Genomic DNA, 23,661 nt, shown 5'->3' with positions numbered 1-23,661 from the left:
TGGAAGTACATATGGTATTAACCAAAGGACTCAGAGACCATTTTGCAGTTCTAAGCCTAATAGATTAAAAACAGAAGCATGATGTTTCTGAAGTTACTTTTATCAATTTACCTGTAACTGTCACTAAATAATGCTATAATTGTTTTATAAGTCAAGTGAGGTGATTAAGGATATCTTACTTATTTCTTCATCAAACCTTTTTTGTACCTTCTTCCACTGTTTTGCCTGTGGTTTATGTTAAAGCAGTCAAGAACAGGTCATCCAGCTTGGTATTTTGAAAATGGACAGAACACGAATGTTTTTCTTTACTTCTTACTAAATTACTTTCTACTTAAAGATTTATTAAACCCCAAACTTAGCTACTTCCTCAGCCAACTCTGTCAAGATCCCATGGCGCAAATTAGCCAGACTTCATTAAAAACTGTCTAGGTTTGCTTGGAACAGAGGTTTCCCCATGGACCTCACCAATTCCAGACACGTGATGCCAGCACAACACCTGGCTTCTCCCAGGTACGGCGGCGATGCTCACCCAGCACCACCGACGCGCGCTCCGTTACCGCTGCGGCAACCCAACACCCATCTCCGGCCTTGAGCGACTCCCCTCGCCCCTTCTCGTTCCCCTTTTTTTCCAAATTCCTCTCCGCTACCGCACGGCCCGCGGAACCCCCGTTCCGGGCTCCGAGCGAGGTGCCAGCACCTGCGCGGCGGTGCCGGCAGGTCCCCGCGGCCACCCCCGCCACACTCCCGTTCTCCCGCCGCGGATGCGGCGCCGGCACGGCCCACCGGGAGCGGGCGGGCGGTGCCCCTCACGCCGCCGGGCGGGGCCGCACTCCCGGCATGCCCGAGGGGGACGCTCCGAGGGTGGGTAGGTGGGCGGAGGGAAGGAGGGTGGGAGGGTGCGCGCCCACCCCGCCGCCGCTTCCCATTCCCACCCGACGCGGAAACCGGCGCGCAGCCGAGCCGCTGTAGCCGGCGCGCAGGGCGCATGCGCGGCCGGCCGGGAGGGCGGGGGCCGGCGTTCAGTGGGGAGCGCTCCGGCCGCCAGTGCCGCCCGCACTCCGCGCTCCCTGCTGGCGCCGCCGCTACCCGGGACCGGCGGCCGCCGCGCAGCGCCCGCGCCCTCTCCTGCGCCGGGCCCGCCCGCTGTCCTGCCCCGCCATGAAGTTGAGCAGCCGCGGCCGGGGATGCTGCGCGGGCGGCAGCCGGGAGCGCGGGCCGCCGCCGCGGAGCCCCTTCGTGCACCAGCTGCGCTTCAGCCCCCTGGAGAAAGCCAAGGTAGGGGCGTGCGGCCACCGGGCCCCCCTTCCTCGCCGCCGCCGCCTCCTTCCGCGCGTCCCCCGCGGCGCTCCGGCTGCCGGGCCGCGTCCTGCGGCGGGCGGGGGCTCCGCACTGCCGGGGCTTTGTGAGCCGGCGGTGCCGGGCAGAGCCGGGGCAGCGGTGCCGGGCGTGTGCGAGGCGGCTGCCGGGGGCGGCCGTGCCCGGGCCGGGCGGGCGGGGGGATGGGGGCGGCCGTGATGCTGTAGCGCCCGGCGCTCGCAGGGCGTGCGCCTCAACTTGTGCTCCAACGCCTTCTTCAAGGGGAAAAAAAAAGCTGTTGGTGGGGGGTTTTTTTGTTTTGTTTGGGGTATTTTTAATAGGTTGTGTAGGCATTTTGAGATTTGGGAGTTTTTTCGTTTTTCTGGGTTTTGGGGTTTCTTTTTGTTCTGTTGTTTTATTGTGTTGGTTTTTTTTTTTTAAATGGGTGGCGGGGGAGCAGCCCTGCGGAGCCACTCTTTAGCAGCGTCAAGGTAGGAATTAACCTGGGCCGAGACATCCCATGCAGCCGAAGTTTGGCCCCTGGGTAAATAGTCCCTGCGGCGTAATTTCGGTATTGTGCAGGTAGCGGTAAGACTACAGGAAGCAGTATTAAAATGCAAATTTGCAGTTGCGTGGCTTTTTATTTCATTGTTTGGTTTTGGTTTTCTTTTCTTCCCCCTCCGTGCCTCTGCGTCTCCTCGCACAGTGAGCAGTAAGTGGTTGGGTATTCAGAGGGCATGGCCCTTGTCTTAGGCTTTCGGTAAGATCTGGGTCGCTTGCTGGAGGAAGAAATACCGTCAGAGCCTCACCTAATGAGAGGCTGGCCATTTCTGCCACTTCCATCACATCACTTCAGCTTTTTGAAGCTGTTGTTTTGGGAGCCTAACAGTCTTCGGTACCTGTTAATACTGGAAATTATGATCCACTAATACTGAGCCTCTTGGGTCAAGGCGCTTTAGATCCAGCCTTGATTTAATTGCATTCTGAGTGAAGTTCGTTGTTGCACTGCCCTGTTGCTGTCCAGATACTTAACACAAGATATGTATGGCCTGACTTAAAAAACATCGGAATGTGCTGCCTGATACATATTTGGCAGCTCAAAAGTTCATAGTAGACTCCATCAGAAAAGGTTTCTACTTTTTAATTAAGTTGCCCGCTATGTATTCAGTGGTTTTTGATAAATCGTTGCTTGAGCCAGAAGAGGGAGAAAAGGTTTGTGTCATTTGCCTAATTTAGTTCATATCTAGGGCTTCCTCAATAAGTTGCATAGTTGCAAAGTTTTCCTTTCCATGTACTTTGTTCCTGAAGTCATGGTTAATATGCGATTAATGAGGTAGAAGTCTTTCAGGGAGCAGAGAGAAGCAAAGATAGCACATGTTCACATGGACTAGGATTGTCTCCAGTTATAACAATTAATGTTGCTTTCTGCTAGGTTATTTATAAAAAATTTTTAAAATACTGGTAGGAGAGCAGACTCTGTTTAACAGTTTTTGCAGTATTGAGTCTCATAGGAGCTACTAGCCTTGCTGATCTGATGTTAGTCCTGACAGACCTTGAGGTGCTTCATCAGGGAAGTGACTGGCTGTAGAACACACCTGCCTTCTGTGTGTGTAGAACACACCTGCCCTGTACATAGGTGTGAGATGTGACCTTTTCCAATGGATTTCAAGGATTTGTTGTTTTCAGTGAAGATGAGGACACGTGTTTAAACTTCTGTGGTTTGTCACAGTGCACAGGCCAAAGGAACAGCCCCCTCACCAAAGACTGTGTCTCAGACTCACTTTTTAAGCGAGCGGTCTTTCACTGATACACAGTGGTACAGAGTTCTTTAACCCAACCTCCCATCAGTTTTACTGTTGCAGTTTTAGGTGGGGAAAAGCCGATAAGCTGGCATATGGAACTATGGAAGATTTTTTTTTCTTTGCCTTAGTCATACTTTTCTAGCCTCTTCACAGATGAAAAGTTGTGCTTGAGACAGAAGCAGTTAAAGCAGAGCTGTGGAACTGCTCCTCTTGAGAAGAAATCCCTCCAGGTGAATTACAGAAGTGTGCATTCTCTTCCCTACAGCCCTGGACAGCTGCGGAGGGCTCTGTGTGAGCTATTGCAGCTGAACTCACTTTCTTGTTCAGCTGTAGGCACATATTGTGTCACAGGCTTTTCTGTCTGTCCTGTGAATCTAACGGGGGGGTTTTTGGGATTGCACAGTCTATTGAGGAAGGTTAGGAATGTAGGTACAAGAGGTAGGGAGCCCAGGGGACTGGGAGACAAGACTGCTTTGTCCAGTGGTCTGTTGTCTGTTGCTGATGGTCTGCCAGATAGCTGCATTATCTTCGCTACAACCTCGTCCTGCAGTCTGCGAGAGACTAGATTAGCTTTTTTATTCATTAATGCAGCTCAGAAGTAGAGGCCTTTTACCATGTTCCAGCCTGAGACTGGGGAGTGAAAGAAAGGTAGAAAGTACAGAGGGTAAAACAAACACAAGGAGGAAGAACAACAGCAAAAAGAAATACATTTAGCTGTCAAGGAACTGTTCACTGACATTACAAAAACTGGGAGATTACAGGAGCGTAAAAGTAGTAAGCCTGCTTCAGACCTGAGTCTCATTAGTAGAAATGATGGCTGTTTTACTCTGATCTGAGGGTGACTGTAGGAGTCATTCTTGGAGCTACCTGTTTTATTTCAGTACTATAATAAAAATATTCTTTCTGTGAGAAAGACAGACATGATTTTATTAACCATGGATTTTGTTCATACTAATGTCTTACCTGTCATGTAAGTTCAAGCTCTTGATTCTTGTTACCACTTCAGAACAGGTAGAAGCATTACTGGAGCTGTCTCTAAGCATCTGCAGCTTTTTTCCCTGCTACTTCAAAACACAATACAATGCCATTTTCTTTTCTTCCAGTGTTTCTGGCCCTTTTATTTCACCAGTACTGGTGTTCATTTGGTGCCTTGGTGAGCTGATTTGGCTCATTAAGCCAGCATATCATTGTGTTTTTTCTGTGTTCTGATTATTTTCTTTTGCTGGGATGGTTGGGTTTTTTCTCACTAATGAGCTATATTGGCTCACTGCTAGCTCACATAGTGCTAAAGCTGACTCAAGGGGAGGATTGAGGAGAGAGTGAATAGGACCACTCTTTCACAGCAGTGATCTGTTAGATTGGCTTAGCTGCACAGGAAAATTTCTCCTCCTGTATTTATCTCCATGAATGTGTCTGTTGGGGGACTTGCAGAGTGGGAAGGTGGGTAAGAGAATTGTTGAGGAATTAATTCCTAGCTCCTTCACTGCCGTCTTTGGTGAGTTGAGCTATAGGGATGATAATAGTGAGGAAGTACAAGTGTGGGGCAAGATGTAATCTTTATCTGATATGTGTGAGAGAAAAATCAAAACCTCTACCATGTCAAATACTATTTTCTTTTCTCAGTATGTGACCACTACTTTGTAACAAGTCCTGGAAACTTTGTTGTGAATAAACTGTTTTCAGTGATGTTTCTCACTGTATTGCTAATTTCCAGGTTGCATTTTTTCAGCTCCCCTGTGCATGAGAGCTATGATAGTGGATTTCAAGACAAGAAGCAGACCTAGAGAAGTAAAAACAAAGGTACTCTGTGATTCTCTTGTTCAGTGCTTAGATAAGTAGGATGAGATATTTTGGAGAACTTGGAATTTGAGTTCATATTTTATACCTTCATTGTGAGGCCATACTTAAATCTGAATGCAGTCTCCCTAAACAAGGAGAACATATGATACCTATTTAGTTTAAGTGACTTGCCTTTCACCCGATTTAAGACCTTCTGATGGAAGAATGGAGATCAGTGTCCCAGGGCAGCCTTCCATTACAAGCTGTTCGTGGGTCTTTCACAGTGTACAGTGCAGCTTCTGAGAAACTAAGTTGGACGCTGTAGGCCAGCAAGTGTTAAATAAGCTGCAGTCAGCCCCCTCTTGAGATTTCTTTGGTCATGAGCTGAACCCCTCAAGTACAACTCTGGGTGGGCCTTTAGGCATTTTTAAATGTATCTCAAAGCACAGGTGTTTACATCTGACTTATTGCCAAACAGAATTTTTAATTTTAATAGAAGACATGTCTCTGTGAACATCCCAAATACATAGGAATGTGATCACTGAAATAGTGTCTACATAAGGTCAGAGCCAGAGTGTGTGTGTCTCCTGCGTTCTGACCTCTGACAGTGGCCAGTGGGGACAGGATCTTCTCCTTTTTCTGTCTGACACTGACGCTATTGCTGTACATAGGTTTTACAAGATAGAAGCTTTCTTACCTGCGAAGATGTCTGAACATCTTCCCAGGTAAGATATAGACTGAACTACTTTTCAAATGTCAGTGTCTTTCTTGATTCCTAACTTTCTTCAGGAGGTAGACATACTTTTCTCTCCTACCAAATTTCTTGTGTGAACAGGTGACCTACTACCTGCTAATAAGGGGCTGGTGTCACAGCCAGACCCTGTACATCTGGTGCATTTGCTTCTTGCTGGCCATTACCATGCCTGCTGTCTCTGGAAGATCAAGAGGGCTTTTCAGCACATTTATGGCATCTTTCATGAAATTAAGGATGCAACTTCTGCTTCCATTCTCTGACTAAAATTATGGCACCAAAATGATCTTTGGTACAAAGGATTGGTACAGAGAGTCAAGGGATGGGATACCTCACTACCAATCACCCGCTGTTCAGCTTTGCCCTGGAGTAGGAGAAGACTTGGAGGAGTGGGAGGGAGGGATGGAGGAGTCATGAATTCCAAAGGTCTGTGTCCTCACCTGCATTTTGTTTCCCTTATTTCTTAGTGGCTGGTCCTTCTCATTTTACAAACTGAGAAGGCTGCTGCTCTCATCTCCAGAATGCTCCTCTGTTTGCTGCCAGACGTGGTGGTCTTGTCAGTGGATGCAGAGTTGTGTGAGTTGGTGTAACTTTGGTGCTCATCTGACCATTGTAGTGTGGGAAGTTTTACTGGTTCATTTGGGAAACTAGCCTTTCTAAGGGAAAAAAATACCCCTTTTTCTGTCACTTCTGCAAACTGAAGGAGTCTACACAGGGACTGGAATCCTGTTCTGGAGAGTGAGATCATGGTTGTTACAAGATGATGGTGCCAGTCTGAACCATCACTGTAAAATCCAACTGCAGTGGGCTGGTAGTTTAGGGCTTGAAAGTGGTATCTTGGGCTTTTCTCCTGCTGTGTGTTCCCTGTACCTACCCTAGATTTACAGATTTGTGCACCTACAGAGTGAGATGGTTGTTGAGCTGTTTTGGGAAGTGAGAGGAAGTGGAAACTGAGCTGCATGATGACTAGATCTGCATCAGGGAAGAGAAGAATATGAATTAAGCTTTCCACAGCAGCCTGGAGATGCGTCAGATTAAACACAACATGAGACAGCACCTTATGCCTCGTTACTCATCCTTGCCCAGCTATTGTGGTGTTGAAAAGTGTGCTTTTTTTAATCTTATCTGGCATATCTGGAATTGAATTGTATTCTGCTGTTTCTACTATTAGATATTTTTAAGTTAAGAACTGGTATCAGTTTCTAGGAATCACTGACCTTTTCAGTCTGAGATTGTGTTAGAATAATGCTTTTTTTATTATTATTATTTTGCAGATTGCCTTCATGACCTTGACTCTGTTTCCTGTCCGACTCTTTTTTGCTGCTTTTATGATGTTGCTGGCCTGGCCTTTTGCCTTCATTGCTTCAATGGGATCTGATGAGCAGGAGCTTGAAAAGCCCCTCTCCTGGTGGCGAAAGTGAGTCACTGATGTGGTGAAATACTAAGAGAATCATTATACAGTTCAGCAGTTTCAAATAGAGGAGATGGGAAATACCTTTTACCTGTCTGAGATCTGCTTCTCTCTTCAAAAGAAAAATATAAAAATTGTTAAACACTTTCCTCAGGTGGGAAACTAGAAGTGCCTCAACTCTTTGATTTACCAGGTGATCCAAGAATTATATTGGTAATCTCAGGCTTCTTACCTTTATTGAGGATGTAGCATGAAGCCTTGTTGTGGCATCTTCAATTGCATTTATTCCTGTAATGTCAACTTTTGGTTATGAAGATTGACTCTATGGAATGTGCCCAGATTTCATATTCTAAACTGTTGTTTTAAACTGCTTCACCCCATTGTTTTCTGCCCCACGATGAACTGACAAAATTTGTGTTGATTCCCTGGGGGCTTGCCCCATACTTTGGTGCTTATTAAAAGTCTGTGGTTGCTTTGATACTGCAATGCTAATTAAGGTAGAATGTAAGATAGTGTCCTCCCATCCATGAAGACTGCCATTTGAGGAGCAGGAAAGGAGGGGTGTATCACCTCTTCTGTAGACAAATTTAAAATTAGGAGCTGGCACTAGCATGAAGGAAGCTGATTGTGTTTTTCATTACATGAGGGAAGGAGGTTGAGAACCACAGAGGCTTGTCACTTTACATTTCATTTGGAGTGATATCAATACAATAACTAATGGAATAATTGGCTGCCTTCAGTTTTGCATACAGTCATTTTGAATCTTTTTAGATTCTCCCTTCCCCATGTAATCCAATTTTCAGTGTTACCCTGCTCTTCAGCCTCCAATCCCTGTAAGTGTTACCATTTGTGGTGTTTGATTTTTGTACTCTGTTGGTTCAAAGTTTCTTTTTTCATGACTGTGACAGTTTAAAAAACCAGACAAAAACCAAAAATCTTTCCCACCCCAGCAAAACAAAAAAAAAAAAAAAAATCCACAAGAAACTAAAATCCAAACCACTTTAGGAGGAGATGGGCAAAAGGGAAGAAAGTAAAATATTTCCACAGCTCCCATATGTATTATGTAGGCATTCCTGTATTTGAGAATCTCTGCCCTACATTTCTCCCCTGTTTTGTTTGGGTAAACTTGAAACCAAGAATTATGGTAAATGCATTCTAGCAATATCCTAATAGCATATTTCAGGAGTCAATTTATTAGAGCTTTTTAAGGTTTTACTAGAAAACCTTTTTAGACATTGTGTAGAAGAAACTTAACAGTCATAGTCTGAGTAAAAATTAATGATGAACTAAATGCCAATCTTGGAGACTAAAATGAATTAATGTTCAGGTATAAAATCAAATTAAACAGCATCTTACCTTGAAAGTGGTTTTAAATCAGCTAAGAAAGAGAAAAACAAAGTGTGTGCAGTGTTCCAGCTCTGTTTTAAGCATCATATCCTATCTGAACTTTTGTCATGCATGTAATGTTTTTCTTTTCATTATTTTAAGGTGTTCCTGTGGCAACATAACTGTTTTCCCAACTCTTTACAGGATAGTGGATATTTTGCTGAAAGCAATAATGAGGATGATGTGGCTTGCTGGTGGATTCCACTGGATAAATGTAAAAGGCAGACGGGCGTTGCCAGCAGAAGCAGCAATATTAACAGTGGCTCCCCATTCTTCCTACTTTGATGCCATTCCAGTAACTATGACCTTCGCCTCCATTGTGATGAAAGCAGAAAGCAAAGACATTCCTGTTTGGGGAAGTAAGTTGGTAGATACTTACTTTTTAAAGACCAATTAAAAATTATTGCTTAGGAAGTTCACTGGGTGGGTATGAGAAGGACTGAAACACAAGGGGAGTTTTGCTATGATATATGGTGGTGCCCTCCCAGAAATGTGTTTTAGGAATGTTGTGTGCTCTGAATGCTACCCTGCCTTGAGGGAGTGCTGCTAATCCTTCACACATCAATAAGTTTGTTTCAGGCAGAGTGTGAGAGATGAGCAAGAACAGGTTGTTGTGCACTTGGGTTTAGTCGTGAGAAAAGCAGATGCCTGAGTCAGTAGTGCTTGAATACTATCTTTGGAATTATTAATGTAAGTTCTCCCAAATGTTTGAGAGACACCTGTAATTTTTGGTGCAGTTGTGACAGGAAAAAAATTGTGTAAGTCTGTGTGGAAGCATTTTGAAGAAACTCACTATCTTGTGTCTAGTGACCAGCAAAGTTCAAAGAATACTGCCATGTCTCATTGTGTAGATTTTTATGGGTAATGTAAAAGTGACAAAAGATTTTACTTTGGCCATGGGTAAGACTCTTCAATTTAAAAGTATAAACAAAAGCTTTGAGTTCCTTTGCACCTAAATGGAATCAGGCTGTTGGTGTTGACATCCTTCTAAAATTTAGTTAGACAATATGTTTTTAAGGTGATATTCATACACCAGAAGCTGAGACATGGCCACAAAGGGTGAGTGGTTAGATATGGAAGTTTCGTTTAAGGAATCTTCATGTAAGGGTCTGCCTGTATGAGGTAAAGCTCAGGCCAGATCTGTAGTTGTATCTTAATTTCCTTGAGTATCTTACTAATGGAGTTTGGAAATTTGTGGCAGTGAAAAAAAATGTAAAAATGAATAGATGCTTTGAACAAAAAGAAAAAGGGTGCAGACAGGTAGGTGTTTTTGAAAACAACTGTATGCAAACAAGCATAGTGTGAAAACAAAAAGAAACTCAACTCCCTTGTTCAGTACTGAAAGGGGATACTGTTGTGAGACAGTATGTTGGCAGTCCTGTACAGCATAGGTGTATCCAGGCCAGCTTGGGCCTTAGGAGCAGTCCAGGCATAGAAGCAGAGGCTGATGTATCTTCTTTCTCAGGTGACTCAGTTGGCTGTTTAATAATTGTTGGCTCAGCAAAATAAAAGGAGTCTGTGTGGAACTCCCTTTGACTTGAAGGTGGTCTGTCTGGAGCACCCAGATTAAATGAGGTAGCTCCAGTCCATGTTGTGTTACTGCAATTTGATGAAATGGCAGGATGGCATTTGACAGAATGCTACAAGGGCTACTTGACTATCCCACACAGTAGATTCAGTGGGAACCAGAACAATCTCTAGGGATGTGGAGGTTTTAGTTCCAGGGAATGTAACACAAGTAATGCGTATTGAGTAGTTCAAAGTATTTTCTAAGTACGTAATTTAATTTTGAGGTGACTTTTACAGGATTCCATCGAAACTCTAGACTTCCTACAATACATTTTAAAAATTATTCACTTCATTTAGTTCACGTGTGAGTACAACCAGTTACAGAAAAAGAGAACATGTAGTGATTTGATGGAGTATTACTGGAATGTACAGTGCAGTCAAATAAATGAATGTTTTGTCTAGTGTGGCTGCATTCACTTTATGCTTGCAGCCACAAAAGTTGTGTTGTCACTTGTGAAGGGTTCACAAAAATGCCACAGAAGTGAGGCATACCAAAGGTCGTAACTGCGATTCAGAGTTCAAAAATCTTTTTTGTTTTTAAGGGTGGACTTCCATATGAGCACCATTAATTACAGCAGTTTGTGTTATTTAAGTAAATGGACCTTAACAGAGAGGTAGTAATCACTGTATTGATTAGTTTGACTTAAAAATTAGTGGGAACTTTCCAGTAAAGTTGTGATTTATTTATCTCTTCTACTTCTTTGAAAGAAGTTTTCCCTGAAGCAGATAGTTCTATCCTTTCCTTCTTTGATCTAGCATTTTAATCCCTATGTTTTTTACACCTCTCTACATGCACACACATAAAAATATATTTCATGTTATTGGACCACTGATATTTCTCTTATGCTTATGGGATAATGTGCTCATGTTTTTATTGGATTGCCTGGTGAATTGTCAACACTCTAGACATTCATCCAGAATTTATCCCAGAGAGGTCAGAATTGTGTTGTGTTCTTCAGTTTTGTAAGTCTTGCAAACTTGTTATACCATCTTCTGTAAGGTTTTGGAGCCAGTCACTGATAATCCTAACTTTTTTATCTCTTGAGTCTTTTGTCAGTGGTTGTTCTGAATCTTCTGGGAAGCTTTAAGTAAAGTACTTTCATTTAACTATCTGAGCAGACTTGAAAATGTGAAAAATGAAGTGGCAGAGGAAATTTAAAGATAATTTCTAAGGATGAGGACTTTGGGTGAAAAGTACATCCTCATCCAATATATTGAAGTATGATATAAATAAATTCGCTTTTGGATGTAATGACAGTGTTTATTGGGACATTGTACATTATATACCAGAGGGATCAGGTGCTTTAGCAGGCACAAAATGATCTGATTGCTAAATGGTTACCAAGATTGGTTCTGCAAGTATTTTAATGGGTTTCTGAAACAGCTGCCTATGTTATTGTACCTTTAGTTTGCCAGTCATGGAATATTAAGCTTCTGATCCACTTGAAAGTCCAGATGATTAAAAGCCTGGTTTTTATGGGATTGAAAGTATTCCACAACTGTGTGTTTGTGTACAAGTGTTTTATTGCTTTCTAACTTGAAGGCAGCACTGCTGGTTTGCAAAGGCAGCTCTCCTGGTTTGCAAAGTCCCATTTCAGAAGCAGGCTTAAGTCTTGTGATTCTTACAGACGTCTTCATCCTTTTTAGGAAAACAAAGAAAACCAGATTTTAAAATGCTCTTTGGTTATGAACTCTTCAGTCAGTGGTCAGTAGTGAGGAAAATTATCCACTTGGCACACACACAAGGTTAACAAACTCTGGGGAGGAACTGCTTGCCCAAATATAAAGGATATTTCAGCAATCATCCAGAAAAAAAAAAATCAGTATCTGTAAAGTAGAGAATGCCAAACAGATGGAATATGTCATGATGCTGAAGGAAGATGTATGTTTCTACACAATGACTTTCCAGGGTTTTGGTAGACTGGAGATGTGAACTTTGCTGGACCCCTCAAGTCTTAGAGCAGGAAAATGACATGTAGGAGTCTGTTATACCTTACATGGGCTGAAGAAGTCAGATCAATTTATCAATACAGATCCATACACTTTCCCATTTTGTCTGTTGAATCCCACTTCGAGTCAGGACAAAGTTTGTGCATAAATTCTGGATAGTTACACTTCACTGTCTTATTTTTGACTGTTGAAGCACCCTGGATAAAAGTAAATTTTCATTGCTGAAATGGTGGGTCCTGTTGCAGAAATGCTTCAGTAAGAAGGAAAAGGGATTTATCAGTAAATATGAATTGATGTGGACTTTGTTGGACCGCTTTTATGATTTGAACATTTTCAGTCTGAACTTTTAGAAACTAAATTTAATTGAAAAGCTAATTTAAACTTTAAGCAACTTCTCAACATCTCTAACACCACTCTCTGAAAAGGAGAGGGAGTTGGTACCTGTGAAATGTACAGAATGATATGTTACCTTAGGTTTATAAAGGGCAAGGAGGTAATTTGTGTTTGGCAGAACACAACAGACCTATAAAGGGAGGATCATACAGTGCTATAAAACTATCAATTCTGTTGTAGGTGGTTTTTTCCACATCTAGTAAACTCATGAGTTTTTGTTCAAGCTTGTTTTTTTAAAGTGCATTATTGGCCTTTCTCAAGTATCACGACTAAAAGATGAGAATAAGTAACTCGCGGGAAAGTATTTATGCTTAGGTAGCTGGGTATGTTTTCATCTCAAAACTTAAAAGGTGCCAAATTACCCACCAGCTCTGTTGTGCAACCTAATATTTTAGTTCTGCATCCCAAGTGCCCCCCCACCAAAGCACAAGAGGAAGAGAACTGTGGTGGACCCATAGTTCTTCAGTGAGAATCTCGCACTTCTGAGATTCACTAAAACAGTCCTTAAACTCCTTGTGGAAAAACCTGCTCTAAGGTGAAGGCATCACAGATTTCTTCTCTTTTATACACTGTAAATCAGCAGCTTAAACGCTGAGGTCACCAGGATGAATGCCAATGTCTTACGCTACGTTGGCATTGTAGCCTGCCTTGAGTACACACTTGAGCTCCCCATTTCTGAGAAGCATCTTGAAGTTGTTGCCAAGCTTATCCATTTCATCTTCTCCTTTAAAACCCTGTGTTTCAAAATTCAATGTTTCCTTCAGACTCTGGGCCCCCAGATGGTCCTGCAAGATTTTGGTCCTCACAGAAGCTCTCTCGGAGAGACCTAAGATACTTGCATTGTCACCCGTGTATTATAGGTGTGTGCTTATCATTTGGCTTGGAGTCCTGGAAAATTCTGTAAAAATTATTTCTCATTTAAACTGCTGCTGGAATGCCTAAACTACCATTACTAGTTAATATAATTTATTGAAGTTCGAAGTTACTTGTTAATATCATTTATTGAAGTTACAAAGTGCAGTATATAGGAAACCTTCAAACCAATGCTGCTGCCTGCTTTAAATACTTTTTAGACTGGCAGCAGAAAGCTAAAACATAGACCCATGCCCTCATACAGCTACTGCGCGTGTGAGAGCAAACAGCAATCTCTGAGATACAAGCAAAGTCTCTGTCTCTCAAGAAGTCCTTAAGGAAATAGTTCCCATTTTGAAAGACCAACCCAAATACCACAGAATTTACTTCTGTTAAAGCTAAAGAGGACACTGATTATTTCCAACTACTGACCTTTCTTTGTCCTACGGGCTGCATTGTTTCCTGCCCTTGTCTTTGGAAGTAGGGAGGAGAACTTTCCCATTAATACTGCCTCTGTCCCATGAATACTTGGTATGCCTTCTGTCAGGTGGTCCATCTGTTAAGCTTTTAGTCAAACTTGGAGAAGTTGTTCTTGACATACATTTATCTTCAGTGGTTGGTTCAGACTTGAGTCAAATAAGTATATATTTCTGTGTATGGTTGTTGCTCTAGTAAGTTACTATCACCAGTTTTACAAATCTCTTGTAGAGTATCATGGCTATAATAACGCTTCTTCTGTAAGAACAGTGTAATTCCAAGTGGAAAAGTTCCTAATTTTGGTTGAATTGAGTTTTGTGCATTGGTACAACTTTGTGTATTTGGTGTGTGTGTTCTTGAGTTTTTCCATTTTTAAGGTCTATATCCAAATACACAGGAAGTAATTGTAATCTGGAACCTTAATGGTTTTTTCCCCCTATAACTTTCAGAACAATTTTGAACCTCTTGCAGATTTCTTTTCCTCTTTTCTCTACAGGAAAGAGCAGTTTTCATAGTAGATGTTACTTCGTTAGAAAAGTTGTGAGTTCAGAACCTTGTAGGTACATTTGAGTAAGGCAGCTCTTGAAAACTCAGCCCAAGATGGCACTTTTCAGCCTTTAGGGTTTTGTACCCCTAAATACAAAATGCACAAGATGGCAACTGCAGTCAGCAAAATAATTGCATTTTTTCCATACTAGAAAAAAAGTGAGGAGTAAATGCTGTAAATAGATACCCCACTGCAGGCTGCTTGTACAGCTTACCTCCATGTTAAAGGCAAGCAGAGCCAGTTGTGCTGCCTCTGTAGGATTCCTTTAGAGTGTCAGGGGAGTGTAGTGATGGGGGTTTGTGTTGTTTGAGAGAGAGGCCAAGTGAAACCCTCAGCTTCAGCATTCTCTACTTTTGCGGCTGTTACTTTGTTTGTTGCTGATTCTACAGTGGGGAAAATGTAACTGCCCACTCAAAAATGTGTGTATGGATACATCTTAGAAGAATTGTATGTAGTGCCACGTTGCTATTCCATAGCTTTTTGTGTTCTCTGGTGCCTTGTAGAGCCAGTGGTGATGTTGCCAGTATAAATGGTTTGCTACAATACTTTCTGCTGTTGTGTGTTATACAGCACTTCGTGTCTTGAATCAAAACAAGGTTTCCTCACACACATTTGCCTGCAAATAGAGAGGTGAAATAATTTTTTTCCCCGCTGCTGTCCTAAGAAGTTTAGTGGCACCCAACTGTATGTGTTCAGCTTATTGGGGAAAAAGAAGTGGGTTTTGTTTATGCATTGAGCTGGTGCTGAAATTGATTGCGTGGGAGTTACAGTTCTGAAATCAGTTGGAGCTGCCACCCTGCAATTAATTAAAGCAATACTGAGTTTTTGCAGGCTCTCTTTAGGAAAAAAAACTGTTTTGAGCAATTTTCAGTTGGTTAGAGTATTTGTGGCATTCTGGCTGCCCTGCAAGGCAGAGGTTTTAGTGATATACTGGCAGCACTATTTAAATTGCAGGCACCTGCCTCAGAAGGTGGAGTACAGCATGTCAGCTGTCCTCAGGATTCCTTGTATGATCTGAAATTGGGAATGAGAGTGACTAGATGAAATAGGACTGACACTGCTAGAGAATAAGCTGAAATAATGATGCTCGGAAGATCAGTTTTGTGAATTGAGGGATTGTCTGTCATTGCCCACTAGATATGATATTTCAAGGCTGGCTTTAATGGAGTGAGATGAGCTGGGCAAGCACATTTTTCAGAATCTGACCACCTGAGCTGTGGTCTTCACTACCTGGTTACAGCCAGTCTTGGACAGTTAAATCACTGAGCAGAGAAGGGTATGATTATGTTCTGTTTATTGAACATGGTGCAGAGTTCTGCTTGTTTCCTTTAGCTGCTCAGTATGCCAGCTCTCTGGAGCCTTTTATGTATTTGCTCCTGGCCTGACTTTGCCCCAGTCGTGCCTGTTCCTTGCATCCCATACTACCTTAGGTACTGTCTCCTTGTGTTTCAGCTTGCCTTTTGACCACAGTCTCATCTTGGCTGCCTATTTGGTATGTTTCTCAGCTTCTCCTTACAGACTTTTGGCCCTGCTCCTGACTTTCTTGCACAGACAGACTTGGTGCAGCCTTTGAATTTTCAGATTTCTGTGTATTTACTGAACATGAATATATGTGGTGAGAGTAAAGGTCTGTGTAGCCTTGTGCTCTGTTTTCGGAAGTGGTTAAGAAAAGACTATAGAGTTAGATTTTTCTTGGTGTGTATTTTCAGCTTTTTGCTGATGACTGAGAGTTTCAATTTCACTTAAATTGTTGGGCTTAACCACTAGGGGCCTGATAGTTGTTGTTTCACAGGAGCTTCAGTTGTTTAATATTAAAAAAATAATTCTGTCAGCTTTTTAGTCCAATGTCTAAGGAAGTAAGGCTTAATATAACCGCCCTAATAGGCTAATTCAACAGGCAGGACAAATCCATAGGAAGCTAAGATTTCAGTTGCCTGTCTTTCAGCACACCATAATTATTTTTCTTTGCACAGGGGTATGTTGCTGCTTGTGGTGCTGGTCATTTGTAAGGTAACTTGCCTTGTGTTCCTCTGGAACTTAGTGCCATTGCAGTGGCTTGCTTTTGGGAAGGTTGTAACAGTAAAGCTCCCAGGTTCACGCTACTTGCCTGTATAGTTTTCAGCTACAGATGACATCAGTGTAGTCTGATGTTTTCTGTCACACTGCCCGAAGAAAAATCTGTCTGCTTTGTCTGCTTGCTTAATTTCATGCGTTATAAATAAGACCCTGCTTGCAGCATGTCCTCAGAAAAGACCCTTGGAGTTCTGGAATTATCTTACTCATTCCTTGGCCTGAAGTAACCTGAATTCTGTCATTTGGGCCTAATGTAAAAGAAACTTCCAAGTGAAGGCTGGGGATGTTGGATCTTTTGCTTTCCTTTGCTTTATAATGTTTTTGCTATGGAATAGTAATTTGCAACAGTAGGGCAAACTCAGAAGTAGCATCACTTAAAAGAAAACAATTATGATATTAAGTGTGATTTCCCTTGTTTTTATTGCTTGTTCTGTGTTTGTCAGGGTTTTCCCCTATTCTTTGTGTGTTAGTATTTTTGTGATTTGTTTTGGGGCTTTTTTGTTTGTTTTTACCTTCCCTTGACAGTAACCCCAGCTGGCCAAAGATTGCTCCCCTGACAAGCGTTTTTCTGTAGATATTGTCTGAGAGCAGGGCGTGTAGGAAAAAGTACAAGAGTAAGGTAACTTCTCCGTTACACTGTCTCCTGAGCTTTGGCAACTTGTGGGATAAAAGTAATATTTCAGAGGCTGGCCGAATGTTTGGGAACTTGCTGTAAGGTTTGACAGATTAGTTTCTCAGAACCTTCAGAACTGAAGGATTTTGGTGAGTTGCTGGCTAAACTTTAAGTAGGATAACACCAGAGCCAGCAGCTTTTGCTGGGTACAGGACTGTAATTCCTTACACTGTTTTTTCTTCACACTTTAAGCACTGGCTGATCCATTAATGTAGCAAGTCTATCCTTGACAAAAGCAGATTATACAATTGGTGTCAGTGAACTCCTCTCACAGTGTCTGGAAAAATGGAAACTGTGTTTGGGGCAAGTAGGAGAGCTAATGTTTAGTCACTCTTGAACCTTCAGGTAAGATTACACGATAGAAAAATTATTAAAAGGTATTTGAAGACAACCTGCTTAAATAAAGGCTTGAAACATACATTTGAAGGTGCTTCTCTTTTAGTGCTTTTGGACACTGCAAAAGAACTGTATGGACTTCTTACTATTTTGAAAGTTGTCTTCGCTGTCCTTGTGACAGACATGCATGGAGATTATCTTGTGGATTGACTTCTGATTTTTACTCATGTTCATTTTGTCTGGCTATGTACAAGGGTTTTCCCACTGAGGCAGGAAGAGGGTGTCTGAGATCTAATTCATCTGGTATGAGGAAGTGGCAAACAAGTGACAACTGAGAAAAAGAGCATGCTTTTTCTGTTGATACTGATTCTTCACAAAAAATAACATCAGTGTATATAATGTCTTTGGTGGTGTACCTTTAGTGGAGCTGAGCAGTCATAGAAGACAAGAGCTCTAAAGACAGTTTGACCCACAGGATGTCTTTTGGAAGCACTTACGTAGCAGGGAGATTCCTGCTGCTTTGCTGAGCTGGGAGTGGCTATAGATTTTGTGATTTTTGTGGAAGGAGAAAATGGCCTATAGATAGCCACAGCTGCATTGTTGCAGAATACTGTGCATAATATGTACCATCATGTTTTACATTATCTGTGTTGTATGTAATGATCTATTAAAAACTGAAAAAGTGCAAAGTGCCAAAACTGTGAAAATTTTTTTCCTCACAGAAACTTACAAAAATATTTCAATAAAACTGCAATAATTCAGCTGAGTATTTGACTTTGCAGTGTAATATAGTAAAGTGGTTATGTTCTTCTAACAGAATTTTTGTCCAGAGGACTAATAGGGGGGTGGGTGGAGGGGGGGGGGGGAGATGTTTTTCAAACAAAGGGGAAATAAAGGCTGGTTGCTTGTTTTTGTTTTCCCTTCTCTTCAGCTCTGATCAAATATATCCGACCAGTGTTTGTATCTCGGTCAGACCAGGATTCTCGCAGGAAAACTGTTGAAGAGATAAAGAGACGTGCTCAGTCTGAGGGTAAATGGCCACAGGTACTGTATTCTGCTACTCTGTGAGAGATGGTGTTTGGCATTTCCAGGCTTTGGATATGCAGTTTGCTTTTTTCATTGTGGGTGGCTTTAGATGGTTTGGGGTGGTGTGTGTGTGAAATTTCCCCCACCCCCTCTTTCCAGAAGATAAAATGTAAGATTCTCATCTGTCTCTCATTGCGCTGTGTTTCAAGGGAAACTGGGTAAGTACATGGGTAGACAGCTCCTAAGTGGTGCTAAATGGACAGACCCCATAGCAGGTTAGGAAGTCCTCTAAGAAGAAAAAAAATGAAGTGCTCAGCAGAATACCTGGGGACATATTGTGTATTCTTGCTGTTAGCAAGGTTTTGGCACTGCCATTGTTGGAGATGTGATACTGAGCAAGGCAGCCCAAGCAATTTGGACGTTCCAATAACCAGAGCCCACCTCTATTAAACCACATTATGAAAGCATGGATAAATAAGTGGCTCAGGGGTTTTTTCTGTACCTAAAGTGTGACTGTTTATAATGTGCCTTGAAAGAGAGTAATGGGAAAGAAGGGATGACTATTTAAGATCTCAAATTCCTAGAAGCATGTGATTATTTTGCAAATTTGAAGCATGCCTGTGGTTTTTTTGGGATTAGGTTACTGTATGTTTTTTGTGGGATTATTGCTGCTAACAGTGGTTATGCCTCTGCATACTGGACCTCAAAAACATTATAAACAGCTATAAATAAATTGACAGGTGATATATAGCTTTTGCATCATGACTTTCATCATTAGGTTTCAAAGCAAGCTAGTACAGAGTGGGGAATAAAACTAGTCATGTTGGTTCTAGTCCATTGCTTCATTCCCTTATGATGCAGATTTGGGGGGGGGGGGGGGCTTTGTTTTTGTAGAGTCTACCCTCTTCTGCTGAATTGGTTCAACTTAAGCATTTTTTGCTTTTTTTTTTTTTTAGAATTCTGTTTAGGTGTTTTCAGTCTCTGTCATTTGGACATCTGTGCACATGCCAAGTAATAGCAAAGAGAAAATAATGTCTTAGCCTATAAGCAGGTAGCCTGGGAGCAGGAATTTTGTTCTGGTACAAAAACCGAATATGATATTTTTACCAGCACCAAAACTTTTGGTGAAAATGCTCTTATACTTAACAAGTGTTTCTGGTCACAGTTCCAGTAAATAGAATTATTATTGGAGGGCAAGAAAGAGGCAAATTCACAGATAAAGAAAAATATTTCTCTTATTAAGGTAGAACTTTACTTAACATCTTTGGTGCCATTTATTTATTTTTTTTTTAACTCTAACTGAACTGTTTTTCCCTGAGAACATTTTTGCTGTAATCAGTTAATGACAGCTTTGAAAAGATGTGTTTATAAATAAGTTCACATTGAAATAGTTCTTAAAAGTCAACTTTTTTTTTTTTTTTACTTCAAGATAATGATATTCCCAGAGGGCACTTGCACAAACCGATCCTGTCTAATTACATTCAAACCTGGTAGGTATTATGCTCATTTCTCTGTTCTCTACAGAATGTTCTTGTATCTTCATTTTCTGAAATACCACTTGCATTTTAATTTGCTTGCTGTTGCAGAAGTCGAGTTAAAAATCTTGCAGTTGGGTGAAATTGGAATATAAATTTTCTGATGCTACAGGAAGATTGTAATTCTACCATTGAACAAAACAATTTAGATAATTCAGATTTTTTTCTTGGCTTCTGAGATGCATATGAGCAGGAGGACTAATGTTTCTTACTGGGTTTTTGTTTGTGGTTGTGTCTTTTAGCTTTTTTTTTTCCTTGCCCCCTCCATTTCCTATTTTCGGTCTGTCATGCAGCATTTAATACTCTCTGCTACCTTAAGCTCTAATAGTGTATCTATTTCAGGATGCCCAGCCTGAAATAGTTTGTTGTGTTGTATCTGGCTGATCCTTCTCTAACTCTTCCGTGGAGTTGCATTCTGGTGAAGATGACACGAAAATGTTTCCCATGTAACATTGTTGTGGAGGTTGCCGTTTTTTATAATTTTTATGTAAGATCCATGTTCTAAGCTCTTTTCAATAGTATCACCCTTTTAGCTTATCAGATTAGTAGAGGGTGTAACACTGAACATTGCTGCAGCTGTAAACTGCATTTCCAGTAGGGACAAATGCCAGTACTGCAGCAAACCACCAACCTTTAATGTAAACATGCCTTTATCATTAGGCAGGGAGATGGTCAATGAAGAAGCTTCAGTGAGCAAGGCAGCTGTGACTGTGTTTTTTGACTCTTCCTAGCTTTCTGCCTAGTTTCTGGTCTTGCTGTGTCTCTTGTATTTTGTTTGGCTTGCAATTTAAATATTACTATTAGAATATCATGCAGTGAGTCAGCATTGTGGTTCCTTGTACTAATTCATTTGGCTGAAGGAATCTCAGACTTTTCTCTCAGCTCTTACCTTTTTAGATGAATGAATGGTGGTTAGGGAAACATCCACTCCTTTAGCTCTTTACTCTCCCTCTCTCTCCACCTGAATCCTTTTAGCTTTGAAAGCTAGCCTGAATCCTTCATGTAAGCCCTGATTTCCTGCCCTCCCTCTGTGCCACACACGTTCCAGGCACCATGTGTTTCCTGCCTCAAATTCTCATTCTATCTTCCTCTGCTCTGGTCTAGAACATGCTGCTGTCTGCCTCTTGACTGTCTCGCTTTTCCTACTGAAACCTGGCTTCTGTATCCATCCAGCCTTCCAGAAATCCTTTGCCTCAAAATTCCTCACTTGTATCACATTACTTTAGGTCTCTATTCAAGTTACTGCTTTCAGGATGCCTTTCTCCATTCTACTAACATGGCCTACACTCCTTGCTCTTAGTACACGTTTTCTTGGCTTTGTGTTTGTGTTTAAATGGTAGTGTTGTCATCCACCACTCAGCTTTTGTCAGCTTCGGATTGTTTCAGAAGTTGCTTAGACTGTTCTTCAAGAGCAGAAGGTACCACTGGCCTCCAAACCTCCTAAGGATTCCATTCAGACCACCTTCATTTAAAGATGTTTATACTCCATTAACATATATTCCTTTTATGTCTCAACAGTTATTTTGTAAATCAAATGTTATGCTAAGAATACAGTGTACTTCAATTATTCGGTTCTTAATTTTAATTGGAATATTAGTGAGCTCTTAGTAAATTGTCAAGAATAACACACTTTGAGTGGAACTCTTAATTTCTTCATGAGAAAAGAGATGTTGAGAGGAGTCTTGGACAAGATAGTTATCATGCTTACCCAATCTTTGTATAAGAAACCAAGAAAATGCTTAGCAAATGGCATAGAACTTGTGCTGTTTATTTATTAGAACTGTAATTCTCACATGAGCTGAAGCAATGCTTCTGTATAATAGTTCTAGTCCAGTATAGCTCTAGTTCAATTTATCATTATTAGTTTTCCCATAGCTACCGAATAGAAGTGACATTAATTCTGTTATTTCAGAGATGAGAAATTGCCTATAAATTGTTGTTGTTCAGATAAAAATAGAAAGCTTCTTTAGCATAAGAAATCTTGGGTTCTTCACCAAAAATATTGTGACAGGGAATTAACCATCTTGTAGGTGGTCATATTTTTTTTGTTCATTTATTGAGCTGAATTTGGTACTAAGCTTTGACTCGTGTAAATGACAATACATGTAAGTTGTAGAGGATAATTTAGATAATGACAGCAAACATTTTTAATTGCCTATCTGCTGAAAAGGTGGATATGCATTGTCATTCTCCAGTGCTTGCTTTTTTGATTACTTTTGAGGCTGCTTTCAGATCCTATTTTTTCACCATCAACTACTTCCTATCAGTCCATTAGTTGTATAACATTTTTTTGCTGCAGTAAACTTCTTCTCTACCAAGATGCACCATAAATTAATTACGTGTCATATGTGCCTTCTAGGAGCATTTATTCCTGGGGTTCCTGTACAGCCGGTGGTTTTACGTTATCCAAACAAACTGGTAAGTTCAGCTTGCAGTGTAGTTGGAAATTTAGGGCATTTTCCTTTAAATACATTGGCTCTTGTACAACCTTTTAGGTTTAAAAATTCAAAAATTGTTAGTAAGTTCTTATTAGTTAAGTGTTTATTCCTTAAGCCTCAAGCAATATGAGGAGTCTTAACTGAGACAGTTTAAATGTTTCTTCTCTGAAAGTTGTTCAGGTTGTTACAAGAAGTCCTGTACAAATGATGAGGCAAATGGCAATTTCTGTCCAGGATCTGTGTGCCTATGTGCTCCCTGTTCCTGCAGCGTGTGCTGGAGAGTTTTCTTAGCGTCATTTATTTTTGGAAGATGTTTCTGCATCTCCTGCCTTTGGGGGTGTGTCAGTCACCAATTACTGTGACTGGCTGAATGGTATAGGGTAACGTGCTGAGGACCTTTGTAAAGCATCACCTTGTCTGTGCTTTGCATTCACTGTGCACTTGGGTAAGGAATTAGCTAACCTGGACTAGTCATCCAGTATAAATTATATTGAGGTAAAATGCAGGTTACAGTGTTTATTTACAATGTCTGAAGTTTCTCTTTGAACCCACTGGGGCTATTTTCATGTCCAGTCTGTCCCCTTCTGAAGTAGAAGTTATTTAGGGAGGGTGTGGAGAGTGTCAGAAGTAAAATAAGGACTACCTGGTCTCTTTGCTGTGCATATCACATCAGAACATCTCAGAGTAGCCCATTAATAATCCCTTCTTCTAAGGAAGGATTTTGTTTCTTGGTACCTGAGTAGCTTACAAATATTTCTGTCCACGGTTCTTTGTCGTTTACAGGTTTATATAAAACATATGCTTGATTAAAAAAGAACAGGATCCAAGCAAAGTTAATATACACAGACCACCATTTGCTCTTGACTGAGACAAGGTGTAATGGCAATCAAATAGTTGCAGTAACAAACCCAAAAACTATCTTTGCAGATGCTATGACAAGAATAGCAGCCTGATATGCTTGCATAGTATCGAGTGCGTTGTAGCAGGCTGCCTGGGACTTCTCATTACATAATTGTTATATTTTCAGGAAGAAGGATTCTTTTCTAAAAATAGTTTGAAATTTTGATGGCAGTGCCATTTAAAATGGCAAATATGCTCATGGCTTATGTCATACTTAATAGGCCCTGTAACTTTTTGTTAATGATAAGCCTATAGCAATATAAAGCTGTCAAATGTTATTTTGTAAATATCTGCAAAAATCCAGGTGCATACTGAAATGTCATTGTTCCCTGTAGTGCATGATATGCAATGCTTGTAAACCAATTTTAAATGTTCCTAACACTTTATTAACAGAAATTTGTGAGCTTTTAACATTGAATTACGACAGTGTAAATGTACATGAAAATTATCATAATTTTTGTGTTACT

General features: G+C 41.2%; 1 protein-coding gene across 3 annotated transcripts in view; it reads left to right on the top strand.

The window, feature by feature from the left end:
• Positions 1-1,026: 1,026 nt before the first annotated feature.
• LPCAT1 (lysophosphatidylcholine acyltransferase 1) overlaps positions 1,027-23,661 on the top strand; it is a 67,856-nt gene continuing 45,221 nt past the window's right edge. The window contains exons 1-7 of one of the 3 annotated variants that reach the window (XM_032119570.1): positions 1,109-1,275; positions 4,828-4,898; positions 6,903-7,045; positions 8,570-8,784; positions 18,227-18,339; positions 19,751-19,811; positions 22,216-22,274. In XM_032119570.1, coding sequence (XP_031975461.1) covers positions 1,185-1,275; positions 4,828-4,898; positions 6,903-7,045; positions 8,570-8,784; positions 18,227-18,339; positions 19,751-19,811; positions 22,216-22,274 — 753 coding nt within the window. In that variant the 5' untranslated portion in view covers positions 1,109-1,184. Of the gene's footprint in view, positions 1,276-4,827; positions 4,899-6,101; positions 6,205-6,902; positions 7,046-8,569; positions 8,785-18,226; positions 18,340-19,750; positions 19,812-22,215; positions 22,275-23,661 lie in introns of those variants that run through there. The other 2 variants (XM_032119580.1, XM_032119587.1) reach the window with 2 other exon arrangements.

This window comes from Corvus moneduloides, chromosome 1 (genome assembly GCF_009650955.1).
Source record: "Corvus moneduloides isolate bCorMon1 chromosome 1, bCorMon1.pri, whole genome shotgun sequence".
NCBI lineage: Eukaryota > Metazoa > Chordata > Aves > Passeriformes > Corvidae > Corvus > Corvus moneduloides.
This window is presented reverse-complemented; position numbering and strand designations above follow the sequence as displayed.